This window comes from Chaetodon auriga, chromosome 20 (genome assembly GCF_051107435.1).
Source record: "Chaetodon auriga isolate fChaAug3 chromosome 20, fChaAug3.hap1, whole genome shotgun sequence".
NCBI lineage: Eukaryota > Metazoa > Chordata > Actinopteri > Chaetodontiformes > Chaetodontidae > Chaetodon > Chaetodon auriga.
Genome location: NC_135093.1, coordinates 8,800,159 through 8,818,504, shown reverse-complemented (window position 1 = coordinate 8,818,504; position 18,346 = coordinate 8,800,159). Strand labels below are relative to the sequence as shown.

The window sequence follows — 18,346 nt, the reverse complement described above, 5'->3', positions numbered from 1 at the left end:
AAAAACTTAGCATTTCATTTCATATAACAGCACATCATGACTCATTTTATACATATCAAACGTTGATATGTGTAAATGAACATTTGTTTCCCAATAAAATAGTGATTGGATTATGTTAATTTTCTTCTATACGTTTAATTCTTTCTTTGTCATTATGTCATATGTTAGAAACCATGATAAAACTTCTTCCACAGCCCAGTCTGAATTTCATACTATAGTGACCAAATATGACAAAAGCTGAATTTTAAGTCATGATTTTAAAATCAAATCACTTCAACAATTAAAACCTAAATGAGAGTCTGGTATATTGCACCGGTTTATTCAGATTGGCTTTGAATGTTTTGATTTAAAGAAAAGGTTCAGATGATTTTTTAGGTTAAAAACAAGTGTGAAACTTAATCTGTCATGACAGCCTGGTTTTGGGTTTTTTGAGTAACATGTCACATAATTCTGCTCTCTGTATGGTTGAGTTCACACAGGAGCAGCCAGTCTCGCTTTATGTGCTTTCTCAGGCTATACGTGGGTGACATCTACTGGTGATCAAGAGCTAGTGTATGCAAAGACTGAGAGTGATGTCATTCGTTTCACTCAGCGTTTAGTAGAGTATGAACTGAGACTTTTATTGTTTGATAATGTGTCGTAGATGTTGTTTTGCTCATGATAAATTATGACTTTCTAGCAACGAGTGTCCGTATGTCCATCATCATCATCATCATCATCATCATCATCATCATCATCATCATCATGTTTTGCAACAAATTCCTGTTTCTATTCCATGGATTTATATCTTTTAAGAATATTATAATTACAAATATTTTCTAACAATATATAGATAATATCGTATGCATATCGGTATTTAAAATGTTCGCCCTGTCTATCAAACGCAAAATTTCACTGGTTTGAATTCCCTGAATCTTCATACTTTCACTCATGATTGATTATATTATCTGAATATCAGTTTTGTTCATCCTCTGTGTATTTTCATTTGATTTTGATATTTTAAAATCATCATATTACAGCAGTTGCTCATAAGGGACCGTTGCACGTGGGTTGGCGCCCCCTGGTGGTTATATGAAAAAATACACATTGGCCGACGGCAACCTCACCACATTATTGATAGTGAGACTGATGGATTACTCTGTGTCTTTCGGGGCCATAATACTATAATCCTTTAGATTATTTCTCTGCAGCTCTGCGCATTCTGATGCTACCTGAGTGACTGATTGTAACATACATGTTGTGTATTTACTTACATGTAAACCTCTTAACATATAAATGTAAAAATATTTTATCTGTCTTAAACATTACAAGCTCTTCAAATGTGCATCGGCCCTCCATGTTTTTCAAGGATGGCTGTTGAACTGGAAGTGAACTGAGCCACAGATGGGCTGCTTTGAAAAGTCCAAGGTGGAGGTTTTACTTTTCATCTGAAGACCTCCCACAGTAGGCCTGCAACTCTGCAACTGGCAGAGATCTGGAGCCTTTCTCCAGGTGACTTCAGTACAGGGTGAACCTGTGCGAGGCTCGTGGGAACTGGGATCAAACACTACTACCTCTCCTATAGCAATCCTGAGATCTGAGAGGAAGTGTTTACCCGCGCTGCGAGGCAAACTAACAATTAGTCTGTTAACAGAAAATGTGTGAAACCCTCAGTGAGCAAAGATTATATACCGACAAATGAAAGCCTCCTCCTCTCCTCACACAGACCTCCTGCCTGTTGTTTCTCTCCTCTCTTCACCTCCCCTCCTCAGTTCAATGCAAAATTAATTCACCAGGGAGCAATATTTGTGTGGTCAGGAGGCTCCACCGTATTACCTGCTGATAAATTGACATTAAGTGAAAAGCGTTTGACAGCCTTTGTCACACCAACACACTGTCATCACCTCTTTTTTTGTACGCATTTGCATATGAATTTTTACTCTCCTCCAACTTACTCTCGAGCACTCACACTCAGCGACTTGCACACACACTACGCTTACTGACTGCCAACACTCAACACTGTGAAGACAAACTGTTGCCATGGCAATGAATTCTCCCAACTGGCTGTCTTTTATGTATGTTTACAGATCATAATGATATCGCCTATAGACTCTGGAGAGAGAGCAGGGTTTGACTCGACCTTGAGAAATATTGATAACAATTGAAAAAAGATGGATTTCACGACTTCTTTCAGCTCCTCGTCCCAAAATGAGAATGCAAGTGAGCACATTAAGCACATACAGTGTCTTACAGTTGCAAAGCATTGTGGAAATTCGTTCTGCTATGTTCTCAACTTTCTTAGGTGCAGCACACAATGTGCCATCCTGGTTTTAAACCTCCAGCTCAGATCTAGATCACTTGTGCCAAAAAGACAAAGAACATCGACCAGTGGCTGTGTTTCTTGATATTTCCTGAGAGCTTCATTTATGCAGAGGGGAATCAGCAGTTGCAGTGCAAAGTACAAAAGAGCTCAAATGCAATAAGTACGAATATAAAACGTCAAGAAAGGTGACAGTGTAAAAATATCACTAAACAGACATCCAAAATCCACAAAATCCAAAATATACACAGTGGAAAAAGTATAATCAAGGTTAATGTGACTTTGGTGAGTTGCAATAACAAATTTGAGATAAGTGTATATGGTTACTTCAAAATGTTCAATCATTATGTCCATGATATTTCATGTAACGACCCATTATTCATGTTTCTGCTCTATAAGTCAGAAAGTTTTAATGGTTGCAACAATTTCTTTGAACTGTCGTTTATAACTGAGTAAAACCATAAAATGGATGCTTTTGGTATTATGGTACTTGCTTAAGTTTTTCAGTTTGACCCAACGGTGCCTTCAGTTTCTCTGTTATTTTTATTTTTTATTTTACAAGACAGATATTTGTTGGTGTCACACCTTTAAAAACGAATTCACTCAGTCACGATAAACTGTCATTATTAATAACCCAACATCTCAAAGATTAGGTTTTTGAACTTGTGACACTGAAGGCATCTCGACAGTTTTAGAAACGTCTTTATTTTCAGCCCATCTCAGGGGAAAATGTGCTTTCTGGGCCAAGCTGCGGGTGGCGGTAAATTTCCGACGGCAATTGAAAGCATCATAAAGCCTCAGCACGCTCTGCCCACCTTCGCTCCTCTCCCATCCTCAGCGCACAGCACAGGTCCGCGCAGGCACAGCGGGAGCGAGAGACGTTCACGGTGTGTGTGTGTGTGTGTGTGTGTGTGTGTGTGTGTGTGTGAGAGAGAGAGAGAGAGAGAGAGAGAGAGAGAGAGAGAGGGAAGGAGGCTGAAAGAGGCGTGAGAGAGGAGGAAGCACGGAAAGCTGTCAACAGGAGTGGTGGGGACAGATGGACACCGCTGGTCACTAACAGCTAAATTATTCTGAACACTTGCACTGAAGAGTCGTACAGTTTGCGCAGGCAGTTAAATCCTGACTGACTCCGCCTGGACTTCTCATTGGACATCTGCGCGCTCGGCTGTGGTGGTGACAGGCCGGATGCCATGGACCCGCTGCTGCCCGCAGAGACGGAGGTGATGGAGCGGGAGGCAGACAAGGATGCGAGGAGGAAGATCCAGTTCTCCGTGCCTTCCCCCGTGCCCACCCAGCTGGACCCGCGACAGGTGGAGATGGTGAGGGGCGTGTGTGCCTGCATGGGTGCTGAGAGTGGCTTGTGTGGAGGAATGAAGTCAAACTTGGGTCGAATGCCAAACCAGGATCACCAGCGCTTGGTGGCATTTTTACGCAGCCTGAAAACTAATACCTAATCCCATAAACACTATTTGTAGCTTTATTTTATGGTCGTTGTGGGAAAAACTTGCACGGTTTATGGTAGAAATGGTTAAAGTCATGCTAAAAATCTGAAACATGCTTGCCTTTAACTTTCACCCTGACTTTAAAGTGCACGTAAGTGAGAGTTGCCCTCTTCTGTTGCGTCTGAAGCATCCGGCCTCGCCACTAAGGTTGACAGACAGTTACATAACCAGTCTAGCACGACTTTGCAGAACTCTAGTTTGACGTTGGGTATTTCTCTTTGGGCAGCGCTGGGATTAAGCTGAGCTGTGCTGCCTCGGTTTTTTTGGAGCCTTTAAAAAGTGATGAGGCATCTCTGCCCTTCAAAAGGAGTGCAGGAGGAAGAGGAGGAGGAGGAGGAGGAAGTGAGGGATAAAGCACTGTTAGCAATATTAAAAATGAGATTATGCGCCTGAATAATAATACCCTTACCACATCTGTGAAACAAAATATAGAAGGTCACATTGTTAGTCATATGTCAGGAGGAAGTGGGTGAGTGCATTATGTAAAAAAATAAGGCAGTCATGAGGACCTTATGCTGAACCGTTCCAAAGCAAATGCAGGTGAAAGATGCTGACCTGGTAGTATAAGCATTATGTTGGTGAAATAGTGCAGTGTGAACAGGAATAATATTAGCCTGTGCAGGACCAGCATTTAGTCTGAGACCTTTGAGGTCACAAAGGTACCGCTGAGATAACTTTTGGATGCACTTCCTCTCGCAAGTGGCAGCCAAATGATGCTTTAGGTCGATCAGTTTCTTCCGCTTTTAAGACGTCCGTGTCTTCGTGGCAGGCTGCTCGCAGACCAGGTGCAGTGTCCGCCATCCTCTTCCCAGTGTGAGATTTCATGGGGCATCTGCTTGGACGTCTTGTTACAGCCTGGAATGTAAAAATAAACTAATAAATCAGTAACATCCAGGCACTCAAATATTTCTCGCACATCTGTTGTTTACAGCCCAACTTGCAGTCTCGAAGGCTTTGCGCTACTTTCTTTACCCCTTCATCCTTTCGTTTGCTTTTTAAAGCAACCCCCTGTGTCTGATTTCATGTCAAATCTCAGCATATCCCGTCTGAGACACTTCTCAACACTATTTGGGTTAAACCAACTCTCACTGATCTGTGAAGTTAAATACTTTATGGTGATTTACAGCTGTTCTAAGAGGTTTGCATTACTGCAGCTGCTCATCTCTTCCACAATCTTCAATTATTAAGACCCTTTCCAACATAAACTACAACCTGTAAATGCTCATTGACAGCAGCATGTCAGCTGAGCCAGTTTTCCTTATAAGAGGCTCTGGCAATCTGCCAGCTTGGGACGCAGCAAGATTACTGCAAATCTTCCATCACGGATATAACAGGAATCAAAGCAGCAGCGTTCTTTGGTAAAGCATGCAAAAGGTTGCAAGGTTCTGACGTCATCATACGTCTTCTTATAGCCACCCAAGCAACTCTGATGCTGCACTAAACGGGAGATCCTTACAGGATCACCTGTTGCTGAAAACCACAGTGGAGAAAAATCAGCTGGACGGTTTCAGGAATCTCTTCAGTGCTTAACATGCCAGCAATCCAGCTGAGCGGATAAACAGCCATTCAGCTGCAAAATAAGTTTTATAATCCACAATTGAAGCAGCCTGCTTGAGAATACCCCCTTTCTTATTCTCCAGCTCACCACTGCAGCGTGTGCTGACACTCTGATGATTAGTAAAACTGCCTTATGGTCAAATCATGTGGGATGACACTCAGCTGTACTCGAGACATGTCTGAACGCTGCAAACCACAACCCTCCTTGATAACTGACCCCGGCAGGCTGCGGCTGCTTCTGGGAAATGGCTCTTACTCAAAGGACTTTGACAGTAGCTGAGTTCTCCCGAGCCGCACTGGAGATTCAGCTTTCAGAAATGCACTTGTCGCTTGCCACCTGTCCTGTAATCTGCCGCTGCCCCGCTTAGATTCTGAGGATTTGGTTAATGATTTGTTTTCTCAAGCCTGACAGCTCAAGAGTCTGAAGAGCTGCTGTGCACCGAGGCCCATGTCACATCAGTATCCTTCTCATGCAGCCCTGTGAGGCTTGGTCAGGGGTATCTGCCCTTGCCTGACTCTGCTGCCTGTGTGAGTTTAAATGAGGCTAGCCCACATGACAGCGATATGGGGTGTATATGTAAGAGTCAGCCAAGTTCTTGTGTGCAACATTTCCAAAACACCCATAATATTAGCATTTAAATGGAAAGCACAGGCATGGAAAGAGAGACAGGTAGAGAGATAAGACGGAAGAGTGGGAGGAAATGAACAAAACAGAGCGTTGAGTTGACAAGGACAAGAGGGAGGGAAAAAAGAGATAACTGACAGAAGGCATGCAAGAAAAGGGAAGAGAAAAAATGTAATCAGCCAAGGAGATGACTGATTAAAACCAAAGAGATTAGCTGTGGATGACTGAGGCCTGAATCAAGGGCAAGGACAGCTAATGCGAAGAACAAATTTTCACCGCAGGACAGCCAAGAGATCTCGACTCCACAGGGTCTTATTCAGCAAACCAAGCATACTCTGTTCTGCTCCTGGTAACACATTGTTCCTATAGCCAAAGTAGGGTGACGGCAGAAAATTTGTTTGACTATCAGTCTTTGAAATACAGCAAAAAGGGGAAAAAACTTGCTTACTTGCTTCAGTACTGTAGGGGCATTGCAATGGGAAGTGTACTCTGTGAGTGTGTGTGTGTGTGTGTGTGTGTGTGTGTGTGTGTGTGTGTGCGCGTGTGTGACCCTCCCATCCCTACTGTGACTGTTGAGGCAAATGCTGCAGCAAGAATGTCTTTCCAGTCAAGCCTCCTGCTTGATAAGGGTTAAAATCAGACGCCATGTTCTTTATTCAACTCTCATCTGTTTGCACAGATTCTCTACTGGAAAACAAAAGGTCAAACGGCAATACTGGGTTTCATTTATATTTTCATGAACATCAAATCAAGCTCTACGCAGGATTATTCACAGAATAAATTGAAAGTATTGTATGAACAAGGATTTATGCTTTCAATGCGTGCTCTAAATTGTTAAGTGGATAGGTTAAGGGCTCTTTGGGACACTGTACCCACCCAGTGCTGTCAATGTGCATTATAAACATCCAGATTAATGCATCGAAACTGAATGTTAGGTAACCATGAAGGTCATCCTACCTACCAAAATTGAGGCAGGGGATTAATGATTTCCTGTGTGAGTACTATATGGAAGTCCTGTGCTGCTTTATGTCCTCTTTCTGGCAGTTTCTGTATTTTTCTAGTTCAGAAAATCAAATTTCCACACACAGTAAAACATGCACAGTTGGAGCAGAGTGTTTGGTGCAGCTGTCCTCACTCTGACCAGCCACGTCATGGTGCTGTGGGACTGGTTGCACCAAACTGAATTACTTAATTTTTGTTTATTTATTTATTTTTGGGATATGCCTAATATTCAAAATGCAGTGTTTTTAGTGACTTTCAGTGGTGTTTAAATGGGATGAAAACCTTTGTGGCCATTTAAACAGGCATGTTTTTGTAGCCACCTGAGCAGAGGTCAGTTGTCATTGAGAAACTCAGATACCTAAAAAAATGTTTCTGTGGTCTCTTAAATTGTAAAAAACAGCCAAAAGTGCTTTTGATTTTGCCAAGTCATGATATCTTTTCCCCCAGAATTTTGTCTCAAAGGCAGCTCTCATTCAATCTTTGTGTGCTGTCATCCCAAACAAAAGCTGGATCAGGAAGACTTGTTCAATAAATGTTTAAAAATAAGAATGAAAAGAATTCATCACTACACTCAGAGAGCTGCTGGCGACAATAGTAAGTCACTAATCAAAACAAATTCCCAATCGTAACTAATTTCTGCAATCCAGTAGGTTACTGCCCACAGATATGATCCAGTTATTGAGCCATTTCAAAAAGAAGACTAATAAAACTCTGCTGCTAAAATGAGACAATTGCATGTTGCAGCTGCACATGCTTAGAAATGTAGAACAAATCAGTAACTGATCAAGTCGGTCTTGCAGTTCAGCTCCGCTGAGCTCCAGCAGGTATTTACAGGCATTTCAAACATGCGCAGCAAGCATCTGATAAAAATCACGTGTTCCCTGTAGGTGCTTGACCTTCTGGCAACCATGTTAACAAAACACTCAGAAAAGGTCAGTGCGTCTGAAAAGGCTCTCAGACAGGTGCTTCACCTGTGCTTCGGTCCTTTGACTGCACATGCCTTTTCCCTGAGAGATGTGTGTGTGTGTGTGTGTGTTAGTCAGGGTGTGTGGGTCTGCTGCTGTTTGTTTAAGTACCCCGTTCACATTTTAATGTTAACAAATTTTTGACTCCTAATTGGACGCCTTGTAAATTCATATTTAATTTGGTTCCCCTCCGCCGCGGCGGCATGTTTAATTCCACTGTCTGACTGATGAATATGTATGAATCCAGCACGCAGAGTGAAGCAGAAGCAGCAGGAGTTACTCCAGAGTGAGAGCTGCCCACACGTTTCGTGCCTACACCGTCAGCTGTGATTGGTTGGCAGCCGCTCGTATCTCACAACAATCTTATTACCATAACACGTTACAAAATAGAGAGAGTGATGACTCTGTTGCATATTTCATAACACTTCTTGTTATTTTTACCCAGAAGGAGGTGTTTTATTATTGTTTATTATTTGATTATGAATAAGTAAAGGTTAGTCTAGCTTGGACTTAAATTGTGAAAATAGGTGAAAATGAGAAGTGGAAACAAAACATACTCAAAGTATTGAAAGTAAAAGTACTCAGTATGCAGAATGGCTGGTGTGGTGTTACTGGATTATCATTATTAATGCATTAATATCTAAGAAGTACTGTAATGTTGTACATTGAGCTAATTTTAACACCTTAAAATACTTTAGTGTATTTTAAAAGGTAATAATGCGTTATATTCTATAAACTGATGATATGATTTGTATTAACAGTGTCAAAGTTAAGAGGAACTATAGCTGTAAAATAAATGCAGTGCAGGAAAAAAAAGTACACATTTCCCTCTGAAATGTAATGGAGAAATGTAAGCATAAGCATAAAATTTACAAGTACAAGGTGCAAGAAATATATTTAGATTGAATATCTCAGTTTATATACCATTTTATTGTAAAGTTGAGTTATATAACAGTCTATTCCTATCAGACTGAAAGTGATTTAAGATTTTAAAGTCATACTTCAGTACATTTCATTTCAGTTGCATAACTCTTGGTTGCTATGACTCACTCTGCTTCTCACATACAATACATGAAGATGAGGAATCCACTGTAATGCAGATATAGAATATCTGGTTTTGAGTGACCTGAGGAGAAGGTTGTAGTTGCAAGAATAGCAGCAAGAACAGCTGGAGGTCATTTTATAATATATGCATGACTCCTGCTTTATGTTCTCAAATCAGAACAGCAAAATTGCAAAAAAAAAAAAAAAAAAAGTGTCATGAAGTAATGTTGAAAAGCATAAAACCTCAAAAAACACACCACCAACGTGCAAACAAGTCACCACCAATCAGTGAAGCCAAGAGGGCTGTTATTTGGCATTGTGTTCAAGAGGGTTTAAGTCAAAATCGACATGCATCTGATGGTAAAATCAGACCGTGGACGGAAGAATTGAAACACCTAAATGATTACAGCCAAGTGATGGGAACATGCAGCAAGATAGTGAGCAAATTTAAGTAATCCAGCCGCCATCAATGACAAGATGTAATCCCCATTCAGGAACATTCTGGACAACAATCCTGTCTATGTCGTTATATAATAATATGCATTTTCTCACTGCATTGTTGTCACAGAAAGAGATCCTCTGCAGACATAAGAACCGCAAAGCTCCGTAAAAGATATCAGTCACACCTTGTTCTTTAGGCTGGACTCTTTGTATTTGGTTTTGCATGGCACACACACACACACGTGCAAATATACACAAATACACACAGCATGGTTTAATGTTCCATCTCTCTTTGCAAAGATCCGACGTCGGAGGCCGACACCAGCCACGCTCTTCAGATTGACAGACCCACCATCACCAGAGGAAGAAATTGGCCCTCACCAGGTACATCAGCTGGTGTGCACTGTTTTGGATTTGTACCAAAAAACTTTCAGAGTCAAAGAGCAAAGACTGGAGGTGCTCACTGTTTTGCATTAAATTTAAATTTTAGGAGGAGGAAGAGATACCAACACAGTGTTTTGAGTAAAGGATGTGAGTTTCATGTTTTCTTGATTTTGCTATCGGGCTCAATATGTACCCAAAAACAATGCAGCCCTCTCAGCCTTGTTCTCTGAAGGTTTATAGAAAAGCATTCTGGGAGATGTTTCAAATTTGCATTGGAGGCAGGAGTGTGTTTGGTGGGATGCGAGTGAGTGGGTGCGCAGGAAAAAAGATAAATTCTCATCGGAGCCAGCGCTGGATCTGTCATGAGTGCATGCACGAGGCAACAGGACTGAGGACTCATATACAAACACTTTAACAAGACAAGCAGGAAGGCTGAGGGGAAATTTACAGGATGTCAGTCCAGCCAAACAAATCTAAGAGGGCTGGTGCAGGTCAGAAACAGGTAACAAATCGGGTGAACAGGATTGGTGGGAAAGTCCGAGGGCATCTAGTGGACAGGTGGAGAATAGCAGTAAAGTTTGTGGAGCCAGAGGTGTTTTTTTTGTACTTTTACTTCTCTTTTCATTGACTCTGGTGAACAAGACTCCTTTTATCTCTCTTGTATTTGACTTTTTCTTCTTGAAGGGGTGTCTCATCTGTGCCACCTTTCTACTTTAATTCAAAAATAACAAAACAACAGCAACACTTTTTATCTGAGGCTACAAGGCTTTGGGGTTGTGTGTTTTGATAAACTGCACTGATGTAACACTCACATTTATACTGTATCCTGAATATAACACATATCCGTTATCTGTAAAACCTTGATTTTTCCTTCTGCAGTGGGTTCTGGGTGAAAATGGAGCCTTGAAAGCCAAACTGGTCCACACATCAACCTACCAGCCACCCTCACTTAAAGGTAAACGCACTGTCTTGAATGTGTTTGTGTGTGTTTCACATATCATGCTGAAATTTACATATCAAATGACACAAAATGCAAGAATTTGTGAGACCTAATTCTGCTGTGGCATCTACCATGTGGTTTGTATTTGTTTGGAATACATCCGCATCCCAAAAACACAGTGAGAGGTGTGTGTGTGTGTGTGTGTGTGTCTGTGTGTGCATGTGTGTGTTATGTGAGATTAGGAGCAGAGACAGCTGTGAGTCTGCTCTGGATCATCCTGGATTATAGGATGGGCACACAGCTGCAACATGGTCTGACACATACACACACACTCAGATACACCCAGATACACACACATATAAACACACGCACAAAAACATTACGATTTGATGTGACTGTATATATAATATGTAATTATTCTGCTCCTGTTTTGTGGGAATTGTGACCCTTGCAGTCATTGCTGTTGCTGCTTAAAACGTCTACACTGATTTACTGAAAATGTGTCTAAATTGCATTTTAACGTCATCATCACAACATGCAGATACCTTTTACATAAACACCATCCATACCAGATACCATCAACCACATATTAAAAGCATGACTGCTTGAGAGACTAAGAAATGTGACGTTACAGTCCTCCAGATTCTTGGCATCTATCCATTAATGGCACATTTTTCAATGGGGGATTTTATTTTGTTTAACCAAATCTTAATACAGAGCAGTAAAGCACAGTTTCTCTGTATGACAAAGGAGGTTTCCAAAGTAGAATCACCAGTAGGACAGTGTGCCTTATTGCATAAAAGGTTTATTTTCATTTAAAGGAATCATTATCACTTAACATAAGTCATTGCCACAGTACTTTGGCTCATCATGTTATGTTTGTTCTTCAGCCTTTCATGATACTGTCACTGTACTATGCTTAGTAACTAAACTCCCCATGAAAATCTGTTTTTCCTGATCGCTCACGCAGCCGTGATGCACTCCTCAAACACCCGTTCTCATTCACAGGCGGTCAAATACGTACAACATGTTTTTTTGTCACGCACCTCTGCATCTCATGCACAAGTTACCCTTTAAAGTCTGTACGAGACGCCTGCCGTGAAGACTTTGTACCACGTGATTAATGTTGTGAGACTGTTGCACTTTTGTTAGGGTTAGGGAGTGGAGTTAAAGTAAGAGTGTTTAGATATGCAATGTAAGTTAAGTATGTTACATACGTTATGTGAGGTGCAACAAATCACTGTGCTCATCAAAGATGCTTTCAACAGAGTGGAATGACATTTCTGCATTCATGAAATTCCCAGATTTTTATGGAACATTTTCTGGTTACAAAGATGATGCACATTGCTTATGAGCCTGTTGGTAATTTACTCTTTAAAGCAGCAATAATCTGTAAAATTTGATCAAACACCAAAAGCACCAAAAGGCAGACAGTTAGCTAGTGATTAGCTGGTCAACATAGTGCAGATAGAGACCAAAACAGAGCTAAAACAAGGTGAAAACTGGACAAACATTCATCAGGTGGCCAGAATGTTGAGCCATGTCAACTTCAAAGATGAAAATATGTCAATTATTTCAAGTTTAAACCTTAATAATCTCTTCCATCCTTTCATCCATGCCTCAATATATACCATATATATATAGCGCAAACACGGTGGGTCCATAGTTGTACAGTGTCTTTGTATAAAGTGGCTGGTGTTTGATATGGGTGTGTGTGATGAGGAGAGGTCAGTCAAGTCTTTTTGGTGTTTGAGGCTCCAGTACCTTCTCCCAGATGGTAGGAGGCTGAAGTTCTATCTCCTGATTTGTCTTTTCAGCTGTCCAGAGGATGGCCCAGGCCCACCTGTCCTCCCTAGACATGTCTTCTGTGGACAAAGAGGAGCCCTCTTCTGGGGAGGAAGAGGAGGAGCGTGAGAAGGAGAGCCAGCAGACCGCCTCAGCTTCAGGTGGGTCAGGCAGGTCTTTCACATTCTGCCATTTCTCTGTCTTATACTGGCTTTTGTGCCACACACAGACATCGAAATCTCTTTCTTGTCAGATCTAAGAGAAGAAAGCAAACCACTCAGGGATCACTGTGCTCCGCCGGACAGTTTGACAGGAAGCGCTGATCTCAGCCGTCGCCATGGAGACGAAGACGAGGCCAAAGAAAAAGAGGACGGAAAAGGAGAATGACAAAAGAAGAGGACTCAGATGGAGACAGTGTCACTTGCATGGCACACATGTGGGCTATACGTGTGCATGCATGGGTGTACGTATGAGTGTGTGTCATTCGAGTCTGTGAGTGTGTGTGTGCATGCGACAAAAGAGCTGAATGTGGAAAGAACAGAGAGAGGGATGCAGACGGGCACGGAGGAAGGTCAGAATATTAATGAGCAGGTATGAGGAAAAGTTTGACCTGAGACTTGTGGAGAAAGTCACGTCTCGGTCGGCCAAGGAAGGGCTAAATTCCACTCAGCCAAGGACACTGCACAAGAAACATGAGAACTGCCAAGAACTGAGGCATTCATCAAGCAAATATCTTTTTTTTTTCTCATTCAACGGGATTCAACAGAATTCTGAGACTCTGGTCGTTTGGTGAAGAATCCAATTTCGAATCACCTTTACACGCGTGATGCACAGAGCACGTCGTTTAGAGATGCCGGTGCTGAAACAGATGATGCACACAGCTCAAGATAAGACGTCCAGGTGTTAACAGACATGTGGAGCTTGCACATACACCATCTTATGCAAACATGCACGATTCAGTTTCATCTGTAGTGTGATGGTCAAAGTGGAAAAGATGGCCTTGATGAGGTTGATGAGGTTGTGTCAAACAGTAGCTCCACAGATAGCGGGTTATTGTAGTATGTAATACACAGGTGTTAAACGTGATATACTACAGTATGATGAATATACAGTACTCAGCAATAGGGCGTTAGAATTTAACCCAGAAACTGATGCTTTCAGTTTGCTCTCCTCAACCTTGTAGACATTTGCGTGCAAGGTCAAGGAAATCAAAGAAGGGTGGATTACAGACGATTTGAGCGCAGCCACAGCGGACCAGATTAAATTATATCAGACTAATCCAACTAATCACGATAATGCAGCACAGTTTTTCTGGTTTGATATTATGAACAGGCTTTTTGTAGCGTGGCGATTAGCAAGCATGATCTGTGTGGGATAGCAGAGATGGTAGGTGGGGGACTGGAAGAAGACCTATTTTTTTTCAAAAACAATATATCTATGATGAGCGTGAAGGGTCATTCTTGATCTTGTATAAATGATGTTTTGTGTTGGTTGCTAATAAAACAGTTAGAATGGGCTTTTGGTGTTTGTGTGGTTGTTTGTCTGTCAAATAACAACTTCAGTTCCAAGATGTTTGACCTCATCTGCTTCATTGATTTTTGTAAATATCTGCTTATTCTGAATTTGGTGCAGCAACGTGTTTCAGTTCCACAGGTTAACAGGCTCATTGGTAACAGGCGATAGTGTCATGATTGGGTATGAAAGGCTTTTGTGAACACACGGTTGCATAAAGGATGTTACTACATGGACTCAGGAACACTTTGAAAACTGTTGTCAGTAAACACAGTTTGCATTTTGCATCATTTTGGATGAACCATTGGACGTCCCCGAAGGCAGTTTGATTAAACAAGTCAGAAAACATACAAGAACCAGTTTTGCTATGTTTCCCTTCATCCACTGTCATCTACTCTCAGTATAAACTAAATTAAAGCCATCAACAAAGTCCAGACAATAGTTTAGATCTGTTTTGTGGCCAAGCACCAATGTCCAGTGGTCAATACTTGTGATTACACAATCATATTCTCAGATTCACATCTAAAATGATCATCTAAACTAACATAAAACTGATGCCATTGCAAATATAACCCTTGGATTTGCAGTGGCAGGCATTCGTGAATGATTTTTAAAGCCTCCATCTATTTCAATATTGTCAATAAGTTTACATCAACTTAATTCAGTCTGAGAAAAGAAAGCATGATGAAATAAACATTGTTTAAGCGTTGCTTCTTTATTCACAAAACAGGCAACTCATCAGGCTCTTGACTAAATAACAGCTCATCAAACAGAAGTATATATTATATCAAAATATACCGTGAAAAGCTTGATTATCACTGTTATAGTTATGATATTACATGATATACTGACAAAACAAAAACTGAAGCGTGACGTTCTTGATGCTGTAGTTGCTGTGACTGAACTCCAGGAGGCAATGTGTAATTACATTTCTCACACTGAGAGATCATCTGGCAACAGAAGGCAATGTCAAATTCATCCTCAGAAAGACTTACAGGATCAGTGAAAATGGAATGAAGTGAAATTTTGCATTCACATATTTGGTGAATAGTTGTTTCATAGTTGTGTTTTTTTTTTTCCCTTGAGAGTGAGCTAGAATATTTGTAAAATCATTGAATATCAAACTCAAGGTGACCTCTCACCCACTGGTTCAGCATCACCAATAACAAAATTATTGGTAGAAAAAAAAGGAGCATTAAAAATAGCTGTTTGCTGCGCTGAAACATGCATTTACCTTGGCTTAATTTATATTACTTTCATCTGGATGCTTACTCCTTCACTTTAACCTTTTAATCCTTTTTTGCCTTTACGAAAAACACCCCAGTCACATCATCCACCCCCACCCTCATGTCCTGAGGCAGTGTGTAAACCTCCAGCCTGATCAGGGTGTAGCCACTCTCCTTCAAACTATCACAGACCTGGGCCTCATTCAGTGGGACCACAGGGATCTTTATCCCAGGACCCCCAAAATAGTAACTCTCTCCCAGGGCTCCGATGAGCAGGAGGTGACCACCAGGCCGCAGGAGCCTCCCAATGTGGCCCAGGGCCCTGGTGAAGGCAGCCAGGTCAGGGCTGACGCTCTCTAGACAGAAGCAAGACACGAGGCAGTCAGCCCCTGCTGAAGGAAGGGCATCATGGGCCAGAGGCTGAGGGCGATGCACATCAATGGGGAGGATGTCTGCGATGACCTGACGTAGTTTGGCAGCTTTCTCTGTCCATTCTGAGGGCCTGGTAGAGACAATGTCAGTGAATCACCAAATGACATAAGATAGCTATTGCAAATGCACAACACAGTTCTGCAGCATTTTCAGCACAGTTCATACTGTGTGCTGATATAAAAGCACTCTGCATTGCATGATGGTGGGTTAGGTGTTAATTTGCTATGCTAGGGGATAGCTCTTGTGATGGGAATGGTGATCTGGTGGTCGGCCGGTCCACCACTTTGGTCCTAGAGGATGAATCAGTGACTTTGGTACGAAATTACATACAGACATACATGATGTCCAAACAAAAAGGGTTGGATGGATTGCCATCAAATCTGCTGCACACACATGCACACCCTCCTCAACGTGAACTTTAATCCAGTATGATGAGCCGATGATTTTCCATCCAGCACCACCATGAGGTCAATTATGAGGGGAAAAATGATACCACAAGGAGAGAGAAAGGAGTGCTAGAATGCTGTCAGTCTATGTCGCGTGAAAAGGTATCATGATGCTCTTTATAGATTCTTTGCTCGTCTAACACATACAAGTACATTGCAAATATAACTCATTCCCTGATGATCATACTAGTCAAATCATACTTCCTGACAAAGTGAGAATTGAGGGACTGATAAGTTATCTCAAGTCTTAAAGGGACCTGGTCGTACCGTCGTCCCTCCAGCTTGCAGACGTGCTGCAGGTAGGGTGTCCAGTCCAGGCTGCAGCCTCCCTTGTCCTGGAGCCAGTGCTTCAGCTCCTGCCTGTTGACCTCCAGGAAATCTGTAAGGAGAACCTTGTCGAAAACCTCACAGCCACTCAGCACCTGGTACAAGGTGGGGCCTGAACCAACGTCCACCAGCAGCTCGCCCCTCACATCACCTGGAAAGGTAGATGAAAAAGAGAGAAGTGAGGCCGAGAAACCACTAATGGAGAGTTCTTTGCCTAAAAGGCCTTTTTTTACATTAAAAAAAAAATAAAAAAATCTTTGGGTTTGAACAGTGTTGACCAACCCTAAGTCTGTGGCAATAAAGCACTGATTCAGCATTTTCATTAACAAATTAGGAGGATATTGAGTTTAAGAGGCAGGAAGAATAAAAGAGAAAATTAAAGAGAAGAAACTTCCTTTTATATTGAGCGTGCAGCGTTTTGTCCGTCCCCTTACCTTCAGTGAAAGCTCTATGCAGACATGCCAGTTTCCACGGCACAATGCTGTCCTGTCTGTCAAAGTCAGCCCGTGGTGGAGTGTAGTTATACTGTAGATACGCTGCAGGATCAAACCCCTGGTAGCAGGCTGCCATGGCCTGTATTCCTTTCTCTGTTCCCTTTTCTTCCATCATCCTGTTTTCTTTGCTTTCCTCTGTTTAGTGGTCAGCCTTCAGGTGCACTGCTACGCCGTTAACCACTTTATATATCTGTGTGTGTGGGTGTATCTGTGTCATTTTGTGTGTGTGTCTGCGCTTTGGGCGACTCTAAGTTACTTGGGGAGAGATAGCGATCCTGTTTTTGAGCCCATGTCGCTGCCTGATAGCATTTGTTCTGTTCACGCTCCCTCCCCTGAGGCACTGACAGGTCTATCTGGGAGACAAACAGGCTTGTCTTTGTCTCTGTCAGCCATTTTACTTAGGTGATGTTTGTGTGGAGAGGCGGAGAGATGAGGAATGATGAGGGGTAGCAAGGGAGAGGAGAGTCTCCCATGCTGACAGGCGCTATTAGATGATTGCAAATTCAGAGGTTGTTGCAGAGTGCAGAAAAAAGCTGTTAATATGATTATTTTGAGCAATAAATTTCAACATAAATGGTTTCATCCATCAAAAAGTCCACCAAAAAGGAACGAGATGATACCCAAGGGGAAGAGGTGAGAAGCTCATGTGAAAAATGACACATACACTCAGAGCTGCAGCACTTTTCTTTGATTTTAACATGTTTTCAACAGTATGTAATTATATTTTTGGTGCAACTCCATATGTGCATTTTGGAGGTGAAGTATAAGAAAATATTGGAAATTCAAATTAAAGTTCTGGTTTACCAAAAATAGTTTAAGAGATTTAAGAATTTAAAGGCTTTTACCACACAGAGAGGATTAAAATACTAATACAGATGGAGTAATCACAGTATAACTGACAGGCATTGATACTCATACTCGAGGGGTCTGGAAGAGTGACGACTTGGTCAATTTTCCAATATCACAAATATCTTTCTTGTGATGAGTTAAAGCAGTTTCAAGGAGCACATTATTGACTTCAATCACAAAACCTAATGGAAAATAATAAGGACTTCTGCGATTTGTACACTAGTCTCTCGCCTACATGTATGTAGAGGCTCCCCACTTCAATGCAGATGTTCAGGATTATGGTTATTTTTTGCCTGGGAATGGCACAGATCTCATTCACTGCACCATCAAAATTGCTTTCTAAATTTTGAAACGACTAGCCACAGTGACCAGCTGACAAAACAGCGAGCTTCATCCCCTGATTGAATTAATTTCCCAGTCTATTCCCAGCGTATCCCAAAGCAGCAGCTGAACCAATGTGGAACACGGCCACGTCGCAATCTAACGTATTCTGCCCAAGAGTCTTTTAACACCTCG

The 18,346-nt window shown here is 41.7% G+C and overlaps 2 protein-coding genes across 2 annotated transcripts; one reads left to right on the top strand and one right to left on the bottom strand.

The window, feature by feature from the left end:
* The first annotated feature begins 3,090 nt into the window (after positions 1-3,090).
* On the top strand, positions 3,091-14,060 carry LOC143339348 (protein phosphatase 1 regulatory subunit 1B-like). The gene is made up of 5 exons (XM_076760526.1): positions 3,091-3,618; positions 9,736-9,819; positions 10,699-10,774; positions 12,577-12,705; positions 12,798-14,060. The coding sequence occupies exons 1-5, from the start codon at positions 3,490-3,492 to the stop codon at positions 12,929-12,931; spliced, it is 552 nt and encodes a 183-aa protein (XP_076616641.1). The 5' UTR covers positions 3,091-3,489; the 3' UTR covers positions 12,932-14,060.
* A 1,285-nt stretch (positions 14,061-15,345) lies between these two features.
* Positions 15,346-17,100, bottom strand: pnmt (phenylethanolamine N-methyltransferase). Its single transcript, XM_076760725.1, has 3 exons — positions 16,922-17,100; positions 16,428-16,638; positions 15,346-15,784 (listed from the first exon to the last, which is right to left on the bottom strand). Exons 1-3 carry the CDS (start codon positions 17,094-17,096, stop codon positions 15,346-15,348), a joined length of 825 nt encoding a protein of 274 aa, XP_076616840.1. The 5' UTR covers positions 17,097-17,100.
* Between the last annotated feature and the right edge of the window lie 1,246 nt (positions 17,101-18,346).

Excerpts from the sequence above, each read along its gene's own strand:
- LOC143339348 (XM_076760526.1), top strand. The coding sequence starts at position 3,490 with ATGGACCCGCTGCTGCCCGCAGAGACGGAGGTGATGGAGCGGGAGGCA. Across the intron at positions 9,820-10,698 it reads AAGAAATTGGCCCTCACCAG|TGGGTTCTGGGTGAAAATGG; the intron begins GTACATCAGCTG and ends TTCCTTCTGCAG. Across the intron at positions 12,706-12,797 it reads GCAGACCGCCTCAGCTTCAG|ATCTAAGAGAAGAAAGCAAA; the intron begins GTGGGTCAGGCA and ends CTTTCTTGTCAG.
- pnmt (XM_076760725.1), bottom strand. The coding sequence starts at position 17,096 with ATGATGGAAGAAAAGGGAACAGAGAAAGGAATACAGGCCATGGCAGCC. Across the intron at positions 16,639-16,921 it reads GCATAGAGCTTTCACTGAAG|GTGATGTGAGGGGCGAGCTG; the intron begins GTAAGGGGACGG and ends CTACCTTTCCAG. Across the intron at positions 15,785-16,427 it reads TGCAAGCTGGAGGGACGACG|GCCCTCAGAATGGACAGAGA; the intron begins GTACGACCAGGT and ends TGTCTCTACCAG.